The sequence below is a fragment of the Protopterus annectens genome, chromosome 14.part0, assembly GCF_019279795.1.
Source record: "Protopterus annectens isolate FY-2018-M chromosome 14.part0, PAN1.0, whole genome shotgun sequence".
NCBI classification, from domain to species: domain Eukaryota; kingdom Metazoa; phylum Chordata; order Ceratodontiformes; family Protopteridae; genus Protopterus; species Protopterus annectens.
Genome location: NC_056748.1, coordinates 350,602,343 through 350,627,958, shown reverse-complemented (window position 1 = coordinate 350,627,958; position 25,616 = coordinate 350,602,343). Strand labels below are relative to the sequence as shown.

General features: G+C 41.6%; 1 protein-coding gene across 1 annotated transcript in view; it reads left to right on the top strand.

Moving 5' to 3' along the window:
- INPP5F (inositol polyphosphate-5-phosphatase F) overlaps positions 1-25,616 on the top strand; it is a 1,563,976-nt gene that overhangs the window by 185,138 nt on the left and 1,353,222 nt on the right. The window contains exon 4 of the mRNA XM_044056075.1: positions 14,291-14,347. Within this exon, the coding sequence (XP_043912010.1) occupies positions 14,291-14,347 (57 nt within the window). The remainder of the gene's footprint in view (positions 1-14,290; positions 14,348-25,616) is intronic.

The window sequence follows — 25,616 nt, the reverse complement described above, 5'->3', positions numbered from 1 at the left end:
AGCCAGTGAAACTCCTCCAGGCTCTGTCTTAGGCAACCCCGTCATCTTTTTCCTCATACGTCAAACTGACTCCAGTGTCTGACTCTCCAAATATGCAGATGACTGTGAACTTGGAAGCAGTGTCCTTAACCATGATAATACCACCTCCCTTCAAAGAATGCTTAATACTTTAATATTACACATAAATGGTAGAATGTAAATATCTTTGTCTTCAGTGTCAAAAAATATAGCATTCTGGCACTTGGCAAAAATAAATGTCTGCTTTGTACATTGTCAATGTTAAATGGCTAAAAGCTGGCCAGATGTGCAAGACCTTGGAGTCCTTTGTGTATGATCATTCATTTGATGCCAGTATAGTCACCACTGTAACCAAAGCATAGTGTTGCATGCCTGATCCTCTACAGGGAGCAGTGCCATAGAATTAACTGCCCCCTTTTTGCATTGCTGTTACCAGACCAGTTATAGCATAATGAGTCCTGTGTTACAACTAATCAAAATGCTATATGGTACAGTTGGAGAAGTTAAAATGTATTTTTGAATCAAATTAATATCTTATTCCGATATGCCTATATTATCCTACTGAGAATGTGTAAAAGTATTTGTATGTTTTTCTCCCTGCTGCTTGTACATCTATTGAATATCAAGTAACTTGGTAATATATGTAGTGTTTCACTGTTTTTGTATGATGACATGAAATTCTGTTACATGCACTAATTCACTGTAATAAGTCTTGTTCTGTATCGATAAATCTGCGTCTGTTAGTTATGTACTATTTCACTGTTGTATTTTGTAGAGCTTTTCTCCCTGGACCTCCCCCGAAAATGGACTTTTTAGCCAGTAGGACTTGCCTGGTAAACAAGTGTAAAATAAATAAATTAGTCACAAAACAGAATCAAAGGACTTTGAAGCTTTTCTTTTAGCTTAAGACTACAACACACACACTTTCTCTCTCTGTCTTTATTTCTGTCTCTCCTCTTCTCTTCTCTGTATTTCATCACCTTCTCTAAGAAAGACCCCTTATTGTTTGAAACCCTTAGCTTAAAATATCTTTTGATGATCTGAATGCTGTAGAACACTCAGTCTCAAAGTTAGCATACAATCATGCTGTGCTGATGATTTCATACATCAAAGACTTCATCTAGTATATGCTTCCCCTCTTAGTTCAACTCAACCCATCAAACATGAATTAAGAAGGAATTTGGTACTACATGGACACTTCTAAGTTTCAACACAGGATCCAGGACATCAAGCTGCTTGATGACCAGTAAGCCCTGACATTATCCAACAAACTTTTAAACCTCTTTAGTCTGGTATGACTCTACCTTCACATTTTCCAGTGTTACTTGGTCTGAAGTTGGTGACGTTATATCAAATGCCATGTTGCTGCCTACTTTGCAAGTTCTTATAAACAATAAGTAGTCTATAACATATTGACTAGTGAGCAGTAATATTCGCTCTTAAAGTTACTGTACCAATGGGTGAGAGAAAAAACGGTGCACATAAAATATCTAGACCTCACAAAGGTGTCCGCCACCATCCTACATCAGGTATTGTAGATAAACTGTTCAAGCTAAATGTAAATCCCTATGTAACTCAATGGATAGCAAATTGGCTCATAAATAAAACCTAGGGAATAAGGGTGGGCAGCTCTACGCCCCCACCAAAAGACCTCTCACAAGTGTCACAGGGTTCAGTCCTTAGGCTGCAGCTCTTTGATATTTACTTTTTGGAGGTCAAAGCTAATGTTAAGGATTTGTGGTTGACCAAGTTGTTCCAAGAGGACCTGTTCCAAACAAGTGTCTGGTGTCTAAACCATGGACTAAGAATAAATGCCAAGAAATGTATATTCCTAACATTTGTCAAGAATGACTCCCCCATAGCTGTCACATTGGCAACTCACCCCCTGAAAATTGATCCTGCAGCCACTGTACTGGGCATTCACTAGGCTGATCATTGAGTATAATACTCATTTATGTATGTATAGATACTAACCTAAATTGTAATTATAATTTCTAAGCAGACTCTAAAAACAAGGGAGAAAGGATTCTCCATACTATGCATGTCCAGAGACAACTCCAATATTATCTAAACAGCACTAAAACTTTCAGAAATTCTTATCAGTTATTCATTTGGTATGAAGATAAGAAAAAGGGACAACATGGGTCAAAGCAAGCTTATCTCCCAATGGTTGTCTCATGCTGTTACCTTTTGTTATACCCACCACAATAAGGCAGCTCCAGGAGGGTCAAGGCTCAAAGTCCTTGGCTTAATTTGTGGCTTTTTGGAAAGAAGTAGATTCTAGAAACACTGGTTTGAACATCTGAACATACCTTGTTAAAGCACTACAACTTAGATTCTTTCTTCAAGTTCTAAGATAGGCTTTGCCAAGGACCGTTCTCCAGGGGCTGCTGAACCCTCATCCTTCCTGCTCCCAGTCAGTGTAAGCTGTGGTAGACTACCCTATATAGCTAAGACTACTGCAGCAATGATTAAATGATGAACAGAGTATAGTTGTATTAGAAAACATAAAACGGTAGGTTTTCAAATGAACACTACTGCAGTCACCGCTGCCTCCCTCCATCCCCCTTATTTTTATATGTTGTTGTTGCCGGGGGAGGACTTAATTTTATTTTTCTAGCATTGACCCTTTTCAGGTCTCTAACCTGCCTGTCTGTTTTTAGATTCTGATCATAAATTATAATTGTAATTTTGATTAGTATCTATACATACAGTAATGGGTATTGTACCCCATGCTTGACCTAGTGAATGCCCAGTACAGTGGCAAGATTACATCCCTGGTCCTGGATGCCAACCTTTAGGTTAACAGCCAAACATTTGTTTTTCTTCAGCTTCCCTCAAGGTTATAATGGTTTGCAGTGAAGGTGCCCTTAAGCTTTGAAAGAAGGCCAGCAGTTATATTCTGTGCAGGATATTACCCATATATCTAAGGCTATTGCAGCAGTTATCATTTGAATGTCTTACAATTATGGTAAGTTTACTTGCGCAACTGTACTTTTCTAAAGGTGGTATTAAAAGCTAGTTAACCCAAGTATTGATTGATGATTGCTGCCATAGCAGGATATGGATAATGTCTCTGCTATCATGTCACATTTAGGATTTTCTTATGCATTTGTTTATGCAGTGCAGTTTTCTGAGGCTGTTTAGCCAGCCACAAGTGCATTATTTGCTGTTTTCTCAGTTGAACTACCTTTCACAGATATCAGACCAAAATGGAGGAAAAGTGTATGGGTTGATGTCCTTCCCTATCACTGTTGCAGTATTCCTTACTAAAGGGATATCCTGCCAAAGATAACCGAAAGTCTGGCCAGCATACCAAAGCCTTAGCTCCTTTCAGGTGCTGTATGTCAGGCGTATGTTTTATGTCTAAGGCACCTAATCCTCAGAACTTTTCTGCCACCAGTCTTAATGCTTCTTTTTGAATTTGGTCTGTACATTCTCATTTTGCTTCAGTTTCTGAGTCTTCAGATTACTGCTGTTGAGAAGAGGTACGTGACCTCTTGCAGATTGACTTGCCCCTGCCTTCAGCAGTCCCTCCAATGCTGGATACCATTTTAGGCTTTTTCTTCTGCTTCCCAGGCTCCTGGCTCCCAGCCTTCTACTCCAAAGAAACCCAAGAGGTTATGTAAAGTACTTGAGGCTCAAATGTTTTATATAAAATCCCTTATTTATTTAACATTTGTTTACTTGGAAAGTCCGACTTGGAACAAAGCCAATTTTCAGCAGAGGCCTGGGGAGAAACACTCTAGATACACGTCTTTGTAACATGGTTGGAAATCGGAGCACCCAGAAGAAACCCACACGAATGCATGGAAGGCATGCAGAACTCCGTACGGAAGGCACCCTAGCCGAGAATCAAACCGGAGAATCTCTTGCTGTGAGACGACAATGGTACTGCTGCACCACTGCATCGTCCTAGCCCTATAATGATTTATTTGGCTACTGATAAGCTTTTTAGGTTACTCTCCTCTTCCAGACTTTTACCTTTTGACAAGGACAGTAGGGCTAATGACAGATATGGGAAAAAGTTTATACATCTGCCGCTTCAGCCTTCAGGGCCATAAACTGCCAGACCCGTATGACAAGGTGTGTTGGCTTTTCTTTCTTAGCTTGAAGGTGTTCTGCCTGATATGCCTGATTCAAAAGCTAAGGTTTCTGCACTTTACCTTTGGAGGTCTGCTTCCCAAGTAGCTCATCAGATGCAGTTATGATGCTACTTGATGCCTGTTATAGGATGACTGCATCAGGGTCTGTTAAGAGGAGGTATCATGGTTAAAGTTGTAGTCCCTCCCTAAAGATATTAAGACTGCTACTGGACTCTCCCTTAGATAATGAGAATCTGTTTGGCTCTGCTGCTGAGCTCCTCAAGACCTTGCAAGAAAACGGGAAGATAATATAGGTCCTTAAACGGATCTTCCTTTCTCTTTCTAAATTTCAGAGAAGTTATCCGTCTAAATCTTCCTTTGTGCATAGGCAAAAGAGACAGTCTCCCAGAGGTAAAAGATCTTCCAAGAGGGTTTTTCCTGATGATCTTTCTCAGGGTACGGAGGATCAGAAGCCTTCCACTGACAAGTCTGCCTCTATTTGACATTCAACCACACTTCCCCTCTGCAAGTTTCCTCTTTCCGTCAGAAAGACTCTTCTTTTCCAGTTTGCCAACAAATCACCACAGATGCTTGGGTGCTTTCCATTATTCAGAAATGGTTACTTCATAGGTTCATAGGTGTGTACTAGTCTAATGGCCCTGGAGCCTTTACAAGCCTAGCCCATAGGATTACCCTGTATTCATGCCACCCGACCTTCTTTCCCAGTGCCTCTGCTGAGTAAAGCCACTGGAGTGATTTTTCTATTTACCACCCACTCATCAAGATTTCTGTTGAAGAGGGCCAGTTAGGTGCTCTGCTTGACATGTATGGGAAGTCTATTCCATAGCATGGACAGTCTCTGGGTTATGAACCTCTCCCTCCAGCATGTTCTGTTGATTGTGGTAATGAGGTTGAGGTCTCTGGAGCATGTGGCGCAGAGGGATTGGGATTTCTTTAGATGTAGCATTTCTAACAGAGCTGGGTCAGACATGGCTTTGTAAGTCAAGCAGAGATTGCCTATAAGTAGGCGATATGAGAAAGAGAATAGTTGGAGTTTTTGTGAGTCTGTCCATATAGGACAAGTGTTTAAGGCCTAGGATCCTCTTTGTGAGGTACTTTTGTGGCCTCTCCACTTGTTGCAGGTGTTTAGTGAGGTACATGCCAAATGGGACATTGTACTCAATGATTGGCCTAATGAGGGAAGAGTAGAGGGAGACCATGACCTCTTTCTTCCTGGATGCAAAACCCTTAGTAATGAGATGTGCCACATAGAAGGACTTTCTGACCCTTACTTCCTTTTTGGACATTCCCCAACCTTATCTTTGCCACCTTCCTCACTTTCCTTCAATTCTTCTAGACCTTTTGGTGCAAATAACCACTCAACCTGTTCCACTGTCTCAGCAAAACAAAGGGTATTCCACAATGTTCCTGATTCCCAGGAAGGAGAGTTCTTGGAGGCTCATTCTGGATCTTTCCTTTCTCAATACATTCCCAAAGGTTCCCTCATTCAAGATGTTCTCTCTCCAGTCTCTGTTTCCTCTGTTGTTGCCTTATGTCATCCTGGTGTTTCTATATCTCAAAGATGCCTACCTTCACATTCCTATTCATCTTCTCTCCAGGAACTGTTTACATTTCTCTGTTTCTTCCTCGTTATCAGTTCTCTGATTTGCCTTTACGTCTTTCTGCAGTTCCAAATGTCTTTACAAAATGTCTGGCCCCTGTGGTCACCTTCTGTAGACTTCAGGGAGTTCACATTTTCCCTAATTTGGATGATAATCTGATTCAAGCTCCTGTCAACAGCTACTGCTTAAAAGATAATCCATGAGTGGGTGTGGGTAAATCCTGATATATCCACACCCAGAAGTGAACTATTGCTATTAAACAATGGCATTATTTAAGAATGAAATTGCTTACCTTTCTTAAATAATGTCTTTGTGTAAGGGTGCCGAAGTGTTCCTCTGCACTTTCCCTTCTTTACTGACATATTGAGGATAGGTATGGGACTTGTGTCCCCATGCTTGCCCAGTTCCATCAGTACATTGTAGGAGAAGCAGTGGAGACAGGAGAATATCTGTTGCTGTTTTTTTTTCCTGAAAAAATTTTACTAGAGACAGTGCAGAAATAGAAGAAAAATCAGGTATGTTTTTATTTTTGAGAATGTACCTGATTTTTCTTCTGTTTTGTTCTGCCCCTCAGCATATTCCAGTAGAAAGTCCAGCCACTCATTGGTACTTCAGTGGCTGGGCTTTATTCTGTTAGTATATGCTCGATTTACAACAAGCACACTGATTGGGCTGTCCAATCAGCATGCTCATTTTTGAATACAAATAAGGTGTCATTGTATAATTCAGGATCTAGAATATACTAGGCTTCTGCTCTGTGCTGTGGGTTTCACTTTAAATCTCAAAGTCTATTCTGACCCCTTCCCAGGACTAAGTTTTTCCTAGTCATAGGTGACTCTATAGTCAAGCACACTGATGTTCCACTCACCAGGCTAAACAAGGAGAAAGTTACTGTCAGCTGCCTGTCAGGTACCAGGGTCTGCCACATAACACATGCACTCAGGTCACTCCACAGCAAGTACTAATATGACTGTCATTGTCCATGTTGGTGTGAATGACCTGAGACGTACCTCCCTGGACTACATGAAAAGAGACATGGAGGAGCTTTCTGATCTTATAGCCCAGGTAGGTATGACCCTAGCCCTGAGTAGCATCCTGCCATCACCCAGAATGATACCACAGTACAAGGACAAAATGATTGACTTCAACAATTGGCTATGTTTCTGGTGTCATTCTAAGGGGATCCAGTATCTGTCTACCTGGGATGACATAATTGACAAACCACGATGCTTTGCCAGAGATGGCCTGCACCTGTTGCCCTCGGGATTCGGGATATTGGCTAAGTCTCTTTCCACCCCCATAGTGCCTTTTTTAGGTAAGATTCAAATGACAAATTAACCACCGTAACAGGTACAAGCAGTTAAAATCTGAGGGTAATGCTTCTTAATGCTAGAAGTCTAAACCTCAAAATGCACTCACTCGAGGCACTCCTTCAAGTGGAGAACATTGACATCTCTGCAGTGACAGAGACCTGGTTCAAGGCTCCAGAGAGCACCCCTGCATTACCAGGCTATAACTCGTACTACACCTTTCGGCCACCTAACCTGGACCAAAGCACTAAAGGCAGAGGCGTGTCCATATTCATTAAGGATATCCACACCTCCAGGCTAGCTGCTCAGCATAATGCATCTGAGATTATCCAAGTGTAACTAACTCTGGGCAAGACCGCAATGCAAATTGTAGCTTGCTACAGATCCCCCACCATGCCCCAGGATTCCCACTCCTCATTTCTTGATGCACTGGAAAATATTAGGGTACAACCCAACATCCTAATAATGGGCGATTTCAACTACCCCACCATTAACTGGGAAAACTACTCATGTACCAACTCTTGTGCTCGACATTTTCTGGAATTCATAAATTCCAATGCCTTGGATCAACTTATCCACACCCCCAACAGGGGCAGTGATTTCCTAGACCTGGTCATTACCAACATGGGAAACCGGTGTTCCACACCAGAGGTCAGTTCCTCGTTGGTCAGATCCGACCACAAGCAAGTCACCCTAGACATCCACATCCCCCCCCCACCCCCATTAGGGAAACCACCTTAAAAAATTTCTCCAAAGCCAACTTCATACTTCGTAAGACAGAAGTGGCAAACTTCACGACACCCATGCTAACGGACAATACAGATACGACTGCTGAATCCTATACAATTTCACTTTATAAGCACTCACACGAGTGCATGGATCATGCAATCCCTAACAGAACCAAGATGCTATCCTCCAAAAAAAGGAAGCCAGTCTGGTGGTCCCCTGCTATAAACAAACTCTACAACAGAAGAAAAAAACTGTTGCAAAAAAGAGTAAAATCCCATGATTGGAGGAACTCCATGGTCAGCCACAGTAAGAAGCTGAGATCCCTCATAATATCCTCCAAAGCTAGTTACGAAAACAAAATCGCCACTGATTCTAAAGACAACCACAAAGCATTCTATAGCTATGTCAAGAATCTCAGTGGCAACACTCAGATCTGCTCTGAGTTGCAGCACAATGGCACTAAATATACAGAACCAACTGATATTGCCAACATCCTGGGAGATAGGTTCAGTGCTAACTTTACCCCTCTCTCATCCCCTAAAGGGCCCATCTCTGTACCGGAAGAATGCAAAGTACCTGTAATTACGGCTGCACAGGTAAAAAAAAACACTCTCCAAAGCCAAGGACACAGCATCCATGGGACCTGACAACATCCCAGGCTGTGTTCTACATGAACTACAGAACGAACTGGCACCCCACCTAAGTACCATGTTCAGTCATAGCTTCACCTCAGGCTTTCTGCCCACTGAATGGCGCACAGCAACGGTTATCCCACTCCACAAAGGGGGGGAGCCACCACGGACCCCGGGAACTACCGCCCCATTAGCCTGATGAGCATGGTCTGCAAGGCTATGGAGCATATCATCATGGAACTTATAAACAGTTACATTGGTAATCTCCAAACTCTGGACCCTAACCAGTTCGGGTTTGTAAAAGGCAGATCATGTCTCCTAAATCTGATGGACTTCATTGAAGAGGTCACCAAAGCCATAGCTGAGGGTAAGGTGGTTCATACAGCCTATCTAGATCTCGCCAAGGCTTTCGACACCATCCCCCACTCTGGAATTATAGACAAACTCAGTAAACTAGGTATAACTTCCTATGTCACATGATGGGTTGCCAGCTGGCTCACTGACAGAACCCACACTGTGAAAGTAGCAGACTCTAAATCCAACTTCAGACCAGTGACAAGTGGAGTACCGCAGGGTTCAGTCTTAGGTCCTCTCCTGTTTATCTACTTCTCTGAAGTACAGGCTAACACAGAAGGTCTTTGGCTAGCAAAGTTCACACATGACTGCAAACTAGGAGCCATAATCAAAACTTCTAACAATGTGGACATCCTACAAAAGGGCCTCACTGAGACAGATGCCTGGTGTCAAAGCCATGGCCTCACGCTCAATACCAAAAAGTGCATTGTCATCCCTTTTAGTAAAAACTCTGTACCCATGAACTACCACATAGGCGGTAGTCTACTTAACACCAAAAGTGGGATAAGAGACCTTGGGACACAGGTGGACAGTAGTCTCTCCTTTGATAATCACATTGCCACAGTAGTCAGGAAATCCTTCTACATAGCACACCTCATCACAAAAGGTTTCTCATCCAGGAAAAAAAGAGGTCATTGTTCCCCTCTACTCATCACTCATTTAGACCCATTATAGAGTACAACGCCCCTTTTGGTATGTACCTCACAAGACATCTACAGCAACTGGAAAGGCCACAGAAATACCTCACAAAGAGGATTACCAGCCTCAAACAGATGTCCTACGCAGACCGTCTCAAAAAAACTCCAGCTTTACTCTGTCGCATATCGCCTGCGCATAGGCGATCTCTGCCTGGCATACAAAGCTATGTCAAACCCAGAGCTGCTGGACATGCTCCACGTAAAGAAATTCCAATTCCTCTGAGCTACACACTCTCGGGACCTAAACCTTGTCACCACAATAAACAGAGCATGCTGGAGGGATAGATTCCTGTCCCAGAGACTTCCCATACTCTGGAACAAACTACCTATCTATATCAAACAAAGCTCCTCATTATCACTCTTCAAGAAAAATCTTGATGATTGGATGGGAGATAGAAAATTCACCCCGGGGATCACTTCTGTGGCTCTGGTTGACAGGGGCACAGGAAAATAATTTTCTTGGTTGGCAAAAGCCAGGGTACCATTCGGCTATGCTTTTATAGGCCCTAGGGCAAATAGCCTAGTTACCTACCTATGAACCTGGGTTGCAGGATTCAGACCTTACTATTGCTGGTTTTTGCTTCCTTCTCCCAAGTTCCCTTCTTTGACAGTTTTATTTCTAGTCCATTCATCCTTCTCTTCAAGTGGTGCCTGCAAGGGAATGTCTTCGAGCTCTAGGATTCATGGCATCCATCATTCCTATGGTCCCTTCACCAGACTCCACATGAAGAAGTTTCTCATCCCTATTTTGCCATGCCTCAAACTCTAGTTCCTCTTGTGGATTCATCTGATTTCATTGAATTTCCAGCCTGCCTTTCCAGGCTTCTCTTCCTACTCGGCACAGGGTTATTTAGCCTCTTTCAAAGATACCAGCGTCCAGGGAGGTTGGTATTCCAGCAGCTGGCAGATCATATCAACATCAAAGAGATTAGAGCTTTGATTTTGGCTCTTCATGCTTTGCATTCTGTTTTGGACCCAGGTCCTTAGAGAATTATCACAGACAGTACCATGGTCTGGGACAGAGCCTCACAAATGGATGCTTCACTGGGAGATTTTTCTGGATATTGTACATCCGTGGGGTACTCCTCAAATATATCTCTTTGCCTCCCCTCTGAACATGCAATTTTCCAGGTTCTGTTGCAGAATGTCAAGTCCTGTGGTTTGGAAAGCGGATGCCCTTTTCTTGGAAGGGAATGTTTTTGTATGCCTGTCCCCCTCTTCCTCTGTTACCAAGAGTCCTGCACAAGATCATATGGGGCAAGTCCAAATTCTTGTTGGTGGCTTCCTCTTGGCCCAGATGGCATTTGTTCCCCCTTCTATTTCATCTGGCCAGAGGCAGTCATCACAAGTTGCTTCACAGGATAAATCTGCTCACACAGGATAAAGGATCTCTTATTTACCCTCATTTGCTCAACCTTCATTTGATTTTTTTGGATAATAGGGTTTTGATTCCGTTTAGATACCAACTTTCTGAGGATGTGCTTCGGGTTTTACAGGAGGCCAGAAAAGCCACTGCTGGAAAATTCTGTCTGGCTAAGTGGAAGAGATTTTTCAATTGGTGTTACAAATATGAACTGGACCCTCTTTCTGTTGGTATTCCTTCTGTGTGAGCTGCTCAATTCTGGCTTGGCATAGTCATCTGTTAAAGCTCATTTGTCAACCATCTCCACTTGTCTATCCTTAAATCCACCCCTTTCTTCTACTATTGATGTCAAACAATTTCTGAAAAGCTTTCATCATATTAGTCCCCCAATTAAGCCTGCTCTTCTTTCTTGGGACCTTAATTTTGTTCTTGAAAAGTTGACACAGCCACCACTTCCCCCTGCAGCTGTTTCTTTTCTGCAGCTCTGTACTTGGAAAACTGTTATGTTGGCAGTTTCTTATGCCAAGAGGTTTTTTGAACTTCAGACACTCATGGTAGTTCTCCTTTTCTGATTTGTCACACAGACAGCTTGTCCGTTTGTACTCCTTCTTCTATAACTAAGGTAGATAATGATTTGTCTTTAAATCAAACCATTCATCTTCCTTCTTTTTTGTATTCTCCACAGAGTGATAGTGAGAGGGTTCTTCATACTTTGGATCTGCTTATACAGCTTAGATATTACCTGGAAATGACTTAGTGTAAGTAGGTTTTAGCAAATTTTTATTCCTTTCCATTCCAAGAAATCAGATTTAGCTGTCTCCAAGTAAACCATCTCCTCTTTGATTTCTAAGACCATTTCTATTTGGATCCATTTTAGAAGCTGCTACTTGGTGGTCTGTACCCACCTTTACTAAACACCACAAGTTGGATGTGATTTCCAGGGCGAGAGCTGGTTTTGCCAGGGCCATTCTGCATGGTTTATTGGAGAACTCCTCTGTGACTTCCTCTTCTCATTCTGTCCAGTAGCCTTTGTACCCTCCCCTTTAGTAAACAATATTGCAACAGTGATAAGGAAGGACATAGTACAGTTGTGATCTTACGATAACCACAGATGTACTACCTCACTGTTGCAGTATTCTGTCCCATTCCCCTGTTCTGCGCTGTTTCTTACTCTCTGGATGAGAGGTCCTTCTTCCCATTCTGGGTACACCTGTACTTGCTTTTCCTCTTGGGTTGCTTGGGTTCTCCTGGGGCAATTCAGTTCTGAAGATTAGGTGCACACATGTCACTTATGTACCTCACAGCTTACACATGAGATGCAGCTGATGTTCAGCACCTGGAAGGAACTAAGACTTTGGTATGCTGGCCGGACGTTTGGATGTCCTGGCAGGATATCCCCTTAGTAAGGAATACTGCAACAGTGAGAAGTAGGGCATCTACAGTTATGATAAGATCTTACACAACTGTATTTAGACTGATGAGCAGGCTGAACTTTATCCACTGTGGCTCAGTGTTGCAGTCTTTCATACTAACAGATGTCTGAATGCAAAGAAGATGTGCTGGAACATTGACATCTGTTTGCAGTTTGATTCTAATACAGATCATATTAATTTGTAGCAGTCATCTTATTTGTATATCTGCTATGGTGAGTTATACATCTGTAATTTGTTGCGACTTCAGCCTTAAAATGATTGCAATACATGGGGCATGTTGACTGCCCTCCGAAATCTGTGTAAAGGCAACCTTTTTCACACATCTTCATGGTGTCATAAAAGTGCATAGCAAGGTTTTTACACTTTTTCATGTTATCACCAAACCTCATTGAGCCATATAGACAAGATCCACCACAGACCTGCATCAGAGAAACCTGACAGCCTTGAAAGCTGTAACACATTTCACTCTGACACTCACAAAGAACAAAAATATGATAGAGGGAAGACTGTAACAACTTTTAAAGTTGATGGTTAATGAGAGGTGAGTTCAAGTTGTAGCAGCTTACTGTGACACAGCACTGGGTGTGTTACAGTTTTGAAAACTGTAAAATACTTCAGACTTCTACACGTTTTTTCTTTGCTACTGGTAATACATCAAGGCAGGTAAACTCTGATGTATTACATGGAAGCATGATCGAGTTTCTCTGATCATAGCCAATATGCTACAATACTTGTCAGCCTCATTCAGTCACATGTTACTCAGTGACTGCTATGTTATAAACATATATGGATATGTGATGGTAGTGCCATTTCCTTTTCTGATTTTCTACTGTACAAAGTAAGCTACATACTCATCCAAAGGTCTTATCATGCAGTTCTAACCCAGTTAGTAATGACAGGTGTGTGCTTATCACCATCAGATCTAGCAGTTAGCTTTCTGATTCTGCTTGTCAAGCAGTACTTTTGTTCGTTTCATTTTACAAAGTACATGTTATTGACTCAGCAGACTCTGCTGATACTCTGACTTGTGTTTATACAGCTGTGGAAATGCATTTAGCTGTTTGCCAGTGGAATAGCATAAGCCAAAGTTATTCTGTAGTCATGGGAAAATTGTTGCAATGTGTGGAAAAGAAGGCTGGATTACATGAGTGCATCAAGCTTGTCAAGAGCTTGATTCCTTAGGTGACTTTCACATTTAGAATGCAAATGCTAATCTATCTCATGGAACTGTGTGTGTAGCTGGTTGCATGTCTTGAGTTTGTAGATTAAAGCATGGGTTCTTTTAATGTACCAGATCAAGTACCATGTACATGTGAGAATATAAAACCTAGTTTTAATAACAATTGTCTTGGAAAATATCTTTTTGCTAATCAAATGAAACTAAATTTCAAGAATATTCTATTTTTCATTATTAGTATTAACAGTTTAGTTCTTACCAAGCTTTTGGTGACTATAGCTTTATTGATTCCTTCCTGATCCTGTTGGTCCTCAGATTTGTCCCAACTTCCCTTACCACTCACAGGAGTTCATTTATTACAGAGCAAGAGGAGTAAACATCCATAATTCAATTAATGTGATACACAGTTACTTAATAGTGGGGTGCCCATTGTACTTTCCCCTCACAAATGTATTGATGTTACGAAGTAACTGTAAGCATGTGTATCAGTAGTTGCACATACTGGCTTGCTGCTACACCCAGTACAGGAACCAGTTCTTTTATTCAATACTACAAACTCTTAAACTGAGGCTCATCTGTCTTTGAGTTTTAAATGCTGGAAGCACTCCACAGCTTACACTGAATACATCTTCAGGTTTCCATTAGTCTCCGTGTGTTTCCTTCCAATCCAAGATAGATGGAACAGAAGTACATCTTGTTTCACAACTGTTTCAGCGTAAAAAAAGGTTTTACTTACTAGAACCCTATGCATTGTAATTCATAGCAACATAAGTAGTTGTATTGTGTGCTCAACCAAAAAGACAGTGAAACTGAGTCATTTAAATGCAGACAATGAACATTTTAACAGTCCTATTTCTTCTCTTGTACAGGTAGATGACAGATTCTTTTGGAACAGGCACATGATTGAAGACCTCATTCTTTTAAATGTAAGTGACAGTTCTCTCTGTCTTAATCCAGTTTGATACCATTCTGATTAAGGGACATTTTATGAAGTTAATGAGTATTCTGTTAGGTTACTGTTGTGACTTATTTAACAGTATTTCATAAGACAGCTTAGAAACACCAAGTTCAGTAGTGTTCTTTAAAATACCAGTAGCCCTCTCTTTTGGCATAGTGGGATAAAACCTTGACTGTTACCAAGACAACCACAATTTGATTAGTGGTTTGGGCTCCTGCTGGACCTGGTAGTGGGAAGGATGGAGTGATGTACAATTATCATCTCTCCTCTGCTCAGGAAGAGACTGTGGGGGTGCATACCTGAAGCACACAACCCCGTGTTAGAGTCCGTGGAGCGGATCGGAGACCACATAGGAGCACGCTGGTTAATGCGAGCCAGTCTTAAGACGTTATGTTACTTGCAGAAGTGAGTGACATGCCCTCACTGATGCTCATTTCATGTTGAATCCTGGATTGTGTTACTAGGCATAGTAATGGAGTTAGGTCCCAAATAAGAAAGAAATCCTCACAGCTGCCTAAATGCTGGCTCTTAGTCTTCTCTCACACCTATTGACGGGAGAATGACTGGTCCATTTGGCTGGGAGGGCATTGGTGATAGGCAGCCAGAGAGGGAAAAGCTGTTTAAAAAAAAAAAGTAGTAGTGGTATGTACAACTTTGTTAAAAATAATCACATGCCTGTCCTAGATTAAGAAAGACTCTTCACAACCATATCCCCGTTTATTTGAATCTGTGCATTTGAAGCCTAACTTTGGATGGTGCTGGTCAGTACAGTAAATAAGATTTAGCATAGGTTGTTGTCCTTATTTCAAGAAGTCAAACTTCTGCTTTTCAAGGTATCAGTGAACATTTCCTGTGTTGTAACTGCTAAGGAGGATATGATGGAAAACGTCTGTGGAGGATGAGAGGATTGGAGCATCAGCCAATGTTGCCTCCTGCCCACATGCACTTGCAGAAAAGTTCATTGCACACAAAATGTCTGAGTCACTTATTTTCCTCCATTTTATACAATGCTTATGCTAATGGCTGAGGAAAGATTAATCCTTTCAGCAGATGCACTGAAAACTGAGACTGGGGTTCTAAGACAGACAGAATAAAGTGGATTACATGGATTTTTATTGTGTAAGAATGTTTGATCAAAATGAGTACATGATGTAAAATGGCATCCTGTGGAACTGTTGGAGAGAGAGAGCGAGAGAACCTGCCTTGATCATTTTGCTAACATTGCTTCCTCCTCTTATTATTCTGAGAGTAGTTAACTTGTAGAAACTGGACCTGCTAGGCTGTGACCCGTACTGTATGCTGTCAGGCATACTGCTCATAATTTTATGAGTGCACACCAATTACCTCAAACAGAAAACAGGAAAAAGGGCAAGTCTGATCTGTACAGTGGCCATGCTGAGTATGCTGACTTGACTTTTCAGTACCACCTTCTTTCACATATTCTAGAACATTCTCATGTTTCAGCTAGTCTTGCTTGCACTGTGCTGCATTTTACAATAGATAAGTTCACTTTCATTAATGGACAAAGTTCTTATCTTGAGGGGGGTAAATGAGAAACATCCAAATAGTACTCATCTGGGCAGCAGTACAGCTGTGATGAAAGGCTTAGAATGCCACAGAAATTGGTGTAATTATACTAGTGAAATGTACATGTATTTATAACTCATAAATAATGCAGTATAGAGAAAGTGGGAAGATTATAGTGTCATACTGCGGGTCTCAAGATTTAGATGGTCTTATTTTATCTGAGATGTGATATGGTGCTCATTTACAAGAGTTATGTCCCTTAATGTGTGCATATATCAAATGTTTAAAGAGGCTGTGGTTTTAAAAATGAAGTTATAATAAAAGAGTTTGAAAATGCCATCATCAAAAAAAAAACAGTCCAGACTCTCCTGAATTGTAGGGTCATTGCTGGTTTCTTAAAGCAAGTGTAAAACAAAATTACCGTCTGTCACAGTTATGTGAATTGCAGATAGCCCTGGTGCTCAATGTTTGCAATTGATTTATAGGCCTTAACCCAAACAGGGATTTTTCAGGTAGAATACATTGAACTTTATTTCCTATCTGGCAGTGTAATGCTTTTAATAATGGTACATGGACACTAGTGTAGCAGTGCAGAGGATTAAGACTCTGAGTTGTTAATGAGCTGCTTCCAGTACCCAGGGTTTGATTGATTCCACCTCGTTAGCCTGCTGTAAGATTCTGAGCAAGTTACTTAATCAGACATTGTATATAAAATAAAAACACAAAAAGACGGAAGATGAATACTGTTGCTTAATGTAAGCTGTTTGTGCATGCACTCTGATTTTACCTTGGGGAAACTCTTGCAACACCATAACATGTACTGTCACAGATTTTTATCCTTTTTTGTTTGCTTGTTTTGCAGTTAAAGGGTCACTTTTTTTCTGCAGGATAATGTTTGAGTGGTAGTTGTTGGTGACACAGGCACATGATGCATTTTTTACTCCATGTGTTCTTCAGTTATTCAGGGGAGAAGTACAGATCATAAAATGTATAAAATATTAGCTACATGGAAGAAACCATTTTAAACTTTTTGCTTTTTGCCTTCAAATCTTAAGGACTAAACCCATAAAGTGGGTGAGGTGAGTAAGATATTCTGCTGTAAGACTCCATCTACAGTTAATAGACAATGTTAAGTTGTCAATCTCGCCTTCATTCTTGCTTGATGGGTTCGGAGCCGATCCCTCGGCTCCGACTCGGCACTTGCTAAGCTCGAGAGTCACTTTTACCAGCTCGAGGCAGCCCCATATCCCATGATGCAAGGCGGTAAGTACCCAGATCTTGTTTGCCGCTTCGCTTATGAGGTCCTCCTTTTACCAGCTCCTGGTAAGTGATTCACTTTTTGGATATTTAAGCCCCTTTTTGTTAAAAAACCCTTAATTGTTAGTTATTAGTTAATTATTTACATTTTGTGACAGAAATTCCTGTCTCTTCTAATTTTTTTTAGTCAAACTTTACCCATCCATCCCCTCCCTGTTAGGGTGTGTGTGTTTGTTTATAGAAATACCTTTTGGTATTTTATTTAAGTTAATTTTTTGACTGGTGTGTGTGTGTGTTTTTGTAAAGCACCATGTCAAAGGAGAGGGTCTCAGGTTTTAAGAAGTGTGACTCGTGCTGTCAGAAGATGTCTCTGACAGACGGTCACACTTCTTGCCTGTATTGCCTGGGGCCTCTTCACCTGCAGGACTCCTGTGCTATTTGTCATTCCTTCAGCCAGAGAGTCCTGCAGGAAAGACGCAACAAGCTGATCCTTAGGGGCCTTCTTAAGCCGGAGGGCTCTCCGGCTAAGTCGGCTCCATCTAAATCAGCTAAATCTTCCAAGGCCCAGGCTTCTGTGTCTAAGCCTGCGGCCTCGGCTCCGACTCGTTCCGAGTCGAGATCGGCTGCAGCTGGAGCCGATTCTGGCTTGACAAAGCCTTCGGCACCGATGGCTATCGGTGCCGAATCTGTATCGACCACTTCGGTGTCGGCTCCAATCGGTTCCGACACCCATGTGGCACAGGCATTGGTGTCGGCTCCGATCGGCTCCGACACCGTTACTTTGGTGGCTGTATCGGCTCCGGCTGGAGCCGATGCATCGAGGCTTCCTGTCGGCTCCGATAAGTCTTCGGCTCCGACAGGATCTATAGTATCGGTTCCGATGGCTCATTCCAGGAAGAGGTCGAGGTCTCCTTCCTTGGAGCCGATACTTTCGGCTCCGGCTTCACCTCTCCTTTCGGAACGGAGCCATCGGAGCCGATCTTCAAGGTCATCCAGACTGTCAGATCATGACCTAGAGAGAGTGGTCAGTAGATTACTTAAGTCACAGGTACTGGCCCAAATGTTACATAGTCCGTCTCAACAGGCTACTGTTAGTCCACACCCCGTTACAGTTCCTCCTTCAACTCTACCCCAGAGCTTGGAGTTGGAGTCTTCGGGAATGGTTACTGCTACGGCTGGAGGGCGGATACCCCCTTCTGTTCCTTCAGCCTCTACTCTTATCTCCTCTTGAGACCTTCCTTAGAGGGATTCGGTGGTCGGGCTTCCATGGTCTCCTCCGAGGGTGAGTGGCATCGGACCCTTGTCCGAACCCGCTCTTCCCCTTGGAGCCTCGGCCTTGGTGAGCTCGGCTCCGACATCTGCCTCGAGACTTCCCTTCGGTGGTCCCTGGAGTTCCTAGCTCTTGAGCGGGTTCTCTCGGACCTGCCTGGGAGGGAGCATTCGAGGTGATGAAGAGTGTACTGGCCACTGGTATCAGTCAGCAGTCTCTTCCCGTAGCTCCTCCCTCTATAGTACCTGTTGACATCTCTGCCACTTCTCTTGCTACAGGACCCAGAGATCCTCCGCCTCAGGTTTCCCCATTGGGAATTTCCCCTCTTCCGAGGATTCTCCTGATGTTTGGGAGATCCTCCTAGGAAGAGGACTTGTAAGAGGAAGCATGTAGACTCCCGAGTCTGTCACTTGGATACTGACTTTGATGAGTCAGAGGGATCCCTAGATCCCCTCTGAGGATGTCTCCTTCTCAGACATCCTAGAACTCCTTAAACAGAGGGAAACTGGCCCACCAACAATCCCTCTGAGGATGAGTCAGTATACCTAGAGGCGTTTGGATCTCGGCCCTCCACCTCCTGGGTGTCTCCGCCTTCGACCCCTTATGCAGGTTATTGCACGAAGGCGTGGGCAGCTCCTGACTCTGTAGAGCCAGTCCCTAGGAGGCCTTCAAAATTTATCACTGCCCGTGTGACAAGCAATTCCTCACTAAGGGTGTCCCGCTGATGCCATGGTGGTGGCTGCGGCCACCAAAAAGGAACTTGCAGATCCTTCCGTGCCCATCCATCCTCCTAATAAGGACTCTAGGACCATGGATAGGTACGATAAGCGGATGTTTTCCTCAGCGACCTTTGCTATGCGTTCGCTGAATTACCTTTGTCACGTCACCAGGGTCGAGTGGGACATCCTTAAGGAGCAGGGAGAACTAGTTCAGGATCCTACAGCTGCATTGGCTCAAGAAAAAATTGCTTCGCAGCTAGGAACCCTCAATTCCATTGCAAACTCCTCCATGCGGCTAATATCTTATGCTGCGGATGGATCGAGTAGAGCCGCAGGTACAGGTGTGGCTCTTAGACGCCAAGCCTGGATGCGGCTATGTGATTTTGTGGATCCCTTTAAGGCGTCCTTCACAAATTCTCCCTTTGATGGGTCAGCTTTGTTTGGCCCTCAGGTGAAGGAAACCTTGACCAAGTGCGAACAGGACGGCAAGACTCTTTCTGCTGTTGGAGTCCGTTTTTCCACCCCTTCTAGACCTTATCCCAAAGGACAGAAAGGTGGGAAAATGTGGTTCCGTAAATCCCAAGGAGTCACGCCGGATTCACGTGGTCAGTTTACCCCTAGAGGCAGAGGGGGTAACAACAACAGGCGCCGCTCTAGAGGCAGAGGGGTCCGAAAAACCAGGGAAACAGAGAGCCTCTCTCTGACAAGCCCTTTCAGCATCCCTGAGATGTTGCCCGGCTGTCCCTCCTTGGAGGCAGTCTGGGGAAGATTATCACTGTACCCAGAAGCCTGGCATTCCCTCACTCAAGACAGATGGGTACAGTCGATCATATCCAAGGGTTACATAATTCCTTTCGAGGAAAGTCCCTTCCCCTCAAATTCCCTTCCAGATGTACCACCGGTCTAAGGGAAATTGCAGAGTTAGAAGTCTCAAAACTACTGCAAAAGAGCCATTCAGCCAGTTACAATAGACCATTCAGAGCCGGAATCTACTCAAGGTTCTTTTGGTCCCCAAAAGGCGGGAGACTGGAGACCAATATTGGATCTCAGCAGACTCAACAAGTCTGTCAGGAAGACAAGATTCGAATGGTCACTCTTCAGTCAATTCTGCCCTTCTTACAGAAGGACAACTGGATGTGCTCAATAGATCTTCAGGATGCGTACTATCACATCAAAATTCACAGATGCTCCAGGAGATTTCTCCGCTTTCGGCTGGGGTCCAGTCATTTCCAGTTCAGAGCCCTGCCCTTTGGTCTCACTACAGCCCCCAGAGTGTTCACCAAATGCATGGCAGTGGTCACGGCTCACCTGAGACGTCAAGGATTCCAGGTGTTTCCGTATCTTGACGACTGGCTCCTGTCAGCCACCACCAGGCATCAGCTTATACAAGCCAGGGATTACACAATAAATCTTTGTTCTCATTTGGGCATCTCAATCAACTTAAAAGTCATCCTTATCGCCCTGCCAGTCTATTACCTTCATAGGCGCAAACTTAAACACTGTTCGGATGTCAGCTACCCTTACAGATCAAAGAGTTTCAGACATTCAGAGTCATGTCAGGATCATTATGGCCAACAAGAAAGTACAGGCCAGAATGGTTCTAAAGGTATTAGGTCTCATGGCTGCGGCCATTACTCTTCTTCCCCTGGCTCGATTCTACATGCCGCTTCTTCAGTGGATGCTGTTCACACAATGGTCATACCAGCAACTTCAATCGTCACCAGATTCTGGTGACACAGACATGCAAAGAGCATCTTGCTTGGTGGATCACATCTCCTCAGGTTCACCAAGGCAGGTACTTTGTACCCCCATCCCCGATAGCCACTGTCACCACGGATGCCTCCCTGATCGGGTGGGGGGGTCATTATCAGGGCAGGATGGTTCATGGGACGTGGCAGCCGTTCGAGTACCATCTGCACATAAATGTCCTGGAGATGAGAGCAGTGCTTTTAACGTTGCAAGCCCTCAACGACTTTCTTCCCGTAGGGACAATTGCAGTCCAATAACTCTTAGAATAGCAAACGTAGATCCCCTGGACTCGAGCCGTGAATCAGAAGCAAACTCGCCTGTTGCTTTTTGTCACACAACTTTATTCGATAACTGCCAGCACCACAAAGTACATCTAGTAAGAATGGTTGAGCGCTTTCATCTGCATTTACCAGATTTCTTCAGAACCATTTCCCCTAACATGTCACTTCCTTTATATACACAAATTTTGGCCAAAAGTTAATTACATAATTGGTTAAAAACAAAATTGTTAATTAAAAACAAAATCACTCAATTAACATTTGTTGAGAATAAAAATACAATAAAAGTCACAAAAGTATGTATATTAACCACTGTCATAAAATGTACTATATACTAGTACTAAAGTGCTTTTATACAGTGCATGATACATTTCATTATTGGGTCCCTTATACTATCTACCCTATGCTAAAATTTTGAATTTATAAATTCATAGTAAATATATATAAATGAGTAAAAATATATATTGTGTGTTAATGTATAAAATATATATATATAAAATGTACTCGGCTGATGAAATTTCCTTACTCTAGCCAAAAAGGCTTGATACTTATATGGTCATTTATACCCGGGGGGGATGTGGCATCTAAACATATCTGCCACTTACTTTCTAACCAAGCTAAATATATTTTCCAGTTTCCTCCTCTGTCATTTACCTCTACCTGGTCTATAATAGCAAATTTAAAACTATGTTCACTTCCCTTTTCTATAATGTGTCTACTTAGAGCGTTCTTAATATCTCCTTTCCTAATACTATACAGGTGCTCGTATATACGAGTTTTGAATTTCCTCTCAGTCTTTCCTATATAGTATACGTCGCATTTCTCACACTCAGCAATATACAATACGCTGTGTATTGCAATTACCCTTCTTAGGGTATACTACAGATTTCACAATATTCTTAAGTCTCATCCTACATTTTGTGTTAATATATTTACACTGACTACATGCACCACAACTCGTAGTGCCCTTCCTACTTTTTCCTGTGTAGGCCTTTTTCTTAGTCTGTATTATTCTTTTTAAATTCAAACCTGTTTTATATACTATAGAGGGTTTCGTACCTAGTATGTTTCCAATAGGTACATTACTAGTAATTATGTCCCAATGTTTCTTTAAAATTTCTGTCATAATGTTGGTATAGGGGTTAAACCTGATGATGCATACTCTATTATCTCGGTCTATTTGGACTTTAGTACTCACCATACTGCCTGTACCCAGTAGTGGTACATATTTACTACCCCATTCTTTCTTAACATAAGACGTAATGTTGATCAACATATGTTTAGGGTAACCTCTATCTAAAAATAACTTAAAAGAGTATCTAATTCACTTTGCATAATCTCCTTAGTCGATGACATTCTGGCTATCCTTATGCATTGGCCTTTAACTACATTACGAAAGATGTGGCCAGGATGACAACTGCTATAATGTATGTAGTCATTTGAAAATGTGGGTTTTCTGTATATTCTAGACTCAAACCCTTGTCCTGTAGTACTAATCCAAGTGTCCAGATATGCTATTCCCACTTTGTCATACTGGTAGGTAAAATTGAGGAATTCCGTGGTGTTATTAAGGTACTCTAAGAACTCTTGTATCTTCTCTTCTGGACCTTTCCATAAAATAAACATGTCGTCCAGGAACCTAGTGTATAATCCGATGTATTGGTAATATTCACTTGGGAAGATGTACTTGTTCTCCCACTCGAGCATAACCAAATTAGCAAAAATGGGGCACAAGAAGCCCCATTGCAACCTGCAGTTTGTTTATAGTGTTGACCGAGTGGAAGATGTAGTTGTGGTCTAGGACCAGCCCCATCATATCCATGATGAGATTGATCCTGTCCCAACTACAACCTGAATACTTGGTCATGCTATTACAAAAATATTCAAGACCAATATCTGCCGGTATACTGGAAAATAAATCTTTCACATCAACTGTGAGGAAAATCAAATTCTCCTGCCAAACTTCATCCGTTAGTTTGCTCAAAAATCCCATGAATCTTTTACTATGTGGTTAACTTTAGTATATATATGTTTCATCCAGTGGTCAATGGCTACCCCTAACTTAAATGTTTTCGATTTGGAGCCAGATATAATAGGTCTAAAAGGTGGATGTTCCAGATTTTTATGTAATTTAGGTATTCCTATAATTTTAGATAATAATGGAAAGTCATTTTGAAAAATTCATATACTTCATTGGTTATTCTTCTATCTAATAAATACTCCTCTACAGCAAAATCTATCCTTCTATATCCTGTAATTATTTGGTTCAACGACACTTGTTCGTAGTTACCAGATTCATTTAGGATCTTCTGTATTTCCTTAGATATTCTTTATTTTCAAAATCACAATCCCACCACCTTTATCTGGCTTCATTATTCTTATCTCATCATTCATAATGAGATTCTCTAAACATTTCCTTTCTTCAGTTAGTAAATTGTCCTTATTAGCTGTGGAATCTAACTTGTTATTCTTTATATTCCTGTGTAAAATGTGTAAATCTTTACAAACCATTTTCTCGTATAAAGCTATCTGTCGTTAGATACAGGAATGTACGTGCTTTTCTTAGTTAACTTGTTACAATTAGTGTTTCCTTTTCCCTCATTCTGGCCTTGATTGAACTGTATAGCAAGATTAAGTCTTCTACAGAATAATTTCACCTCTTTTATGGCATCAAAAATATCAAATTTAACTGTGGGTATGAATTTCATCCCCTTGCTAAACAATGTAGTAATTTCCGTAGTGACCTGAACTTGTGTATAGTTGTATACTTTGAACCCTTCAAAGCAATGTATGTTCGGATGCCTTACTGGATTTTCCTCAGGTATACTAATACTGGTACAAAAAGTAGATGCCTTCTCATTAATTCTGTTGTCTACAGGGGTGGGGGGTGCATGCTTCTGTACACTTTTTCCACCACCTTCTCCGTCAATCATTCCATCTGTATTCTCTATTGATTGTATCCACTTTGCCATCTTTTTGGTGCCGGGTAAAACCGCGCCCCTTGAAAATTTTCTTCTTCGTTCAACCTATACTTTCTTCTTCTTCCTTTTGTTGCAACTACTTCAAATACCCTTCCCTTTCATCTGTATACTTAGGCCAGATGTACGCTCTTCCTGTCATATACATTTCCAAATCTCGCTCTATTTTATTCATTTTCTATGGTAAATATTATGCACTTTACTTTTGCATTAGTAAACTGTTTGGAATATAAATCATACCATTCAACAAAATCCACATCTTTTATAATAGATTCATTTAAACATTCTACTTCCTGTAGAAGGGCATTAATTTTTCTTCATTACATTTCAAAAGTGCTTTCATGTCTGAAAAGCCAAAATCATCGAACATTTTGTTAAACAATTGCTCAATTTTTGAAGAATATTTTAAACCCAGTGGTAGTTTGAAAAACCTCAAACCTTTTGGTACCACTTGTAATTGAATACATTTTTCAAGATATGCATTGTCCACTTTTACACTTTTAAGTTGTATTAGTTTTTTACCCAATAAATAAATTCTGGATTTCACATCATTAGTAACATTTTCCTCACATTCATATACTTTTTGCCTGTATTCACTTGTATTTCTCCCCCCAAAATTATCTTCATCAGCTAAAAATTCATTTAGTACTTTAGATACATTTAACACACGTTCCCGATAATTTACTATGAATTTATAAATTCAAAATTTTAGCATAGGGTAGATAGTATAAGGGACCCAATAATGAAATGTATCATGCACTGTATAAAAGCACTTTAGTACTAGTTTATAGTACATTTTATGACAGTGGTTAATATACATATTTTTGTGACTTTTTATTGTATTTTTATTCTCAACAAATGTTAATTGAGTGATTTTGTTTTTAATTAACAATTTTGTTTTTAACCAATTATGTAATTAACTTTTGGCAAAATTTGTGTATATAAAGGAAGTGACATGTTAGGGGAAATGGTTCTGAAGAAATCTGGTAAATGCAGATGAAAGCGCTCAACCATTCTTACTAGATGTACTTTGTGGTGCTGGCAGTTATCGAATAAAGTTGTGTGACAAAAAGCAACAGGCGAGTTTGCTTCTGATTCACGGCTCGAGTCCAGGGGATCTACGTTTGCTATTCTAAGAGTTATTGTTGTTTTGTTCCACTTTGGTTACTAGTAACAATTGCAGTCCACACAGACAACATGTCTGTAGTTTGGTATATCAACAAACAGGGCGGAACCAAGTCCTACCACTTGTGTCGAGAAGCACTCAGACTATGGCAATGGGCGATCTCCTCTCTGGTAGCAACGCATATCCCTGGGAAAACCAACATTGTAGCGGACAGATTGAGCAGAGCTATTCTCATGCCTCACGAGTGGTCTCTCAAGCAATCTATAGCGGAAGAGATTTTTCTGGAATGGGGTCGTCCATGTTGCGATCTTTTTGCTACTCGCCAAAACAGCA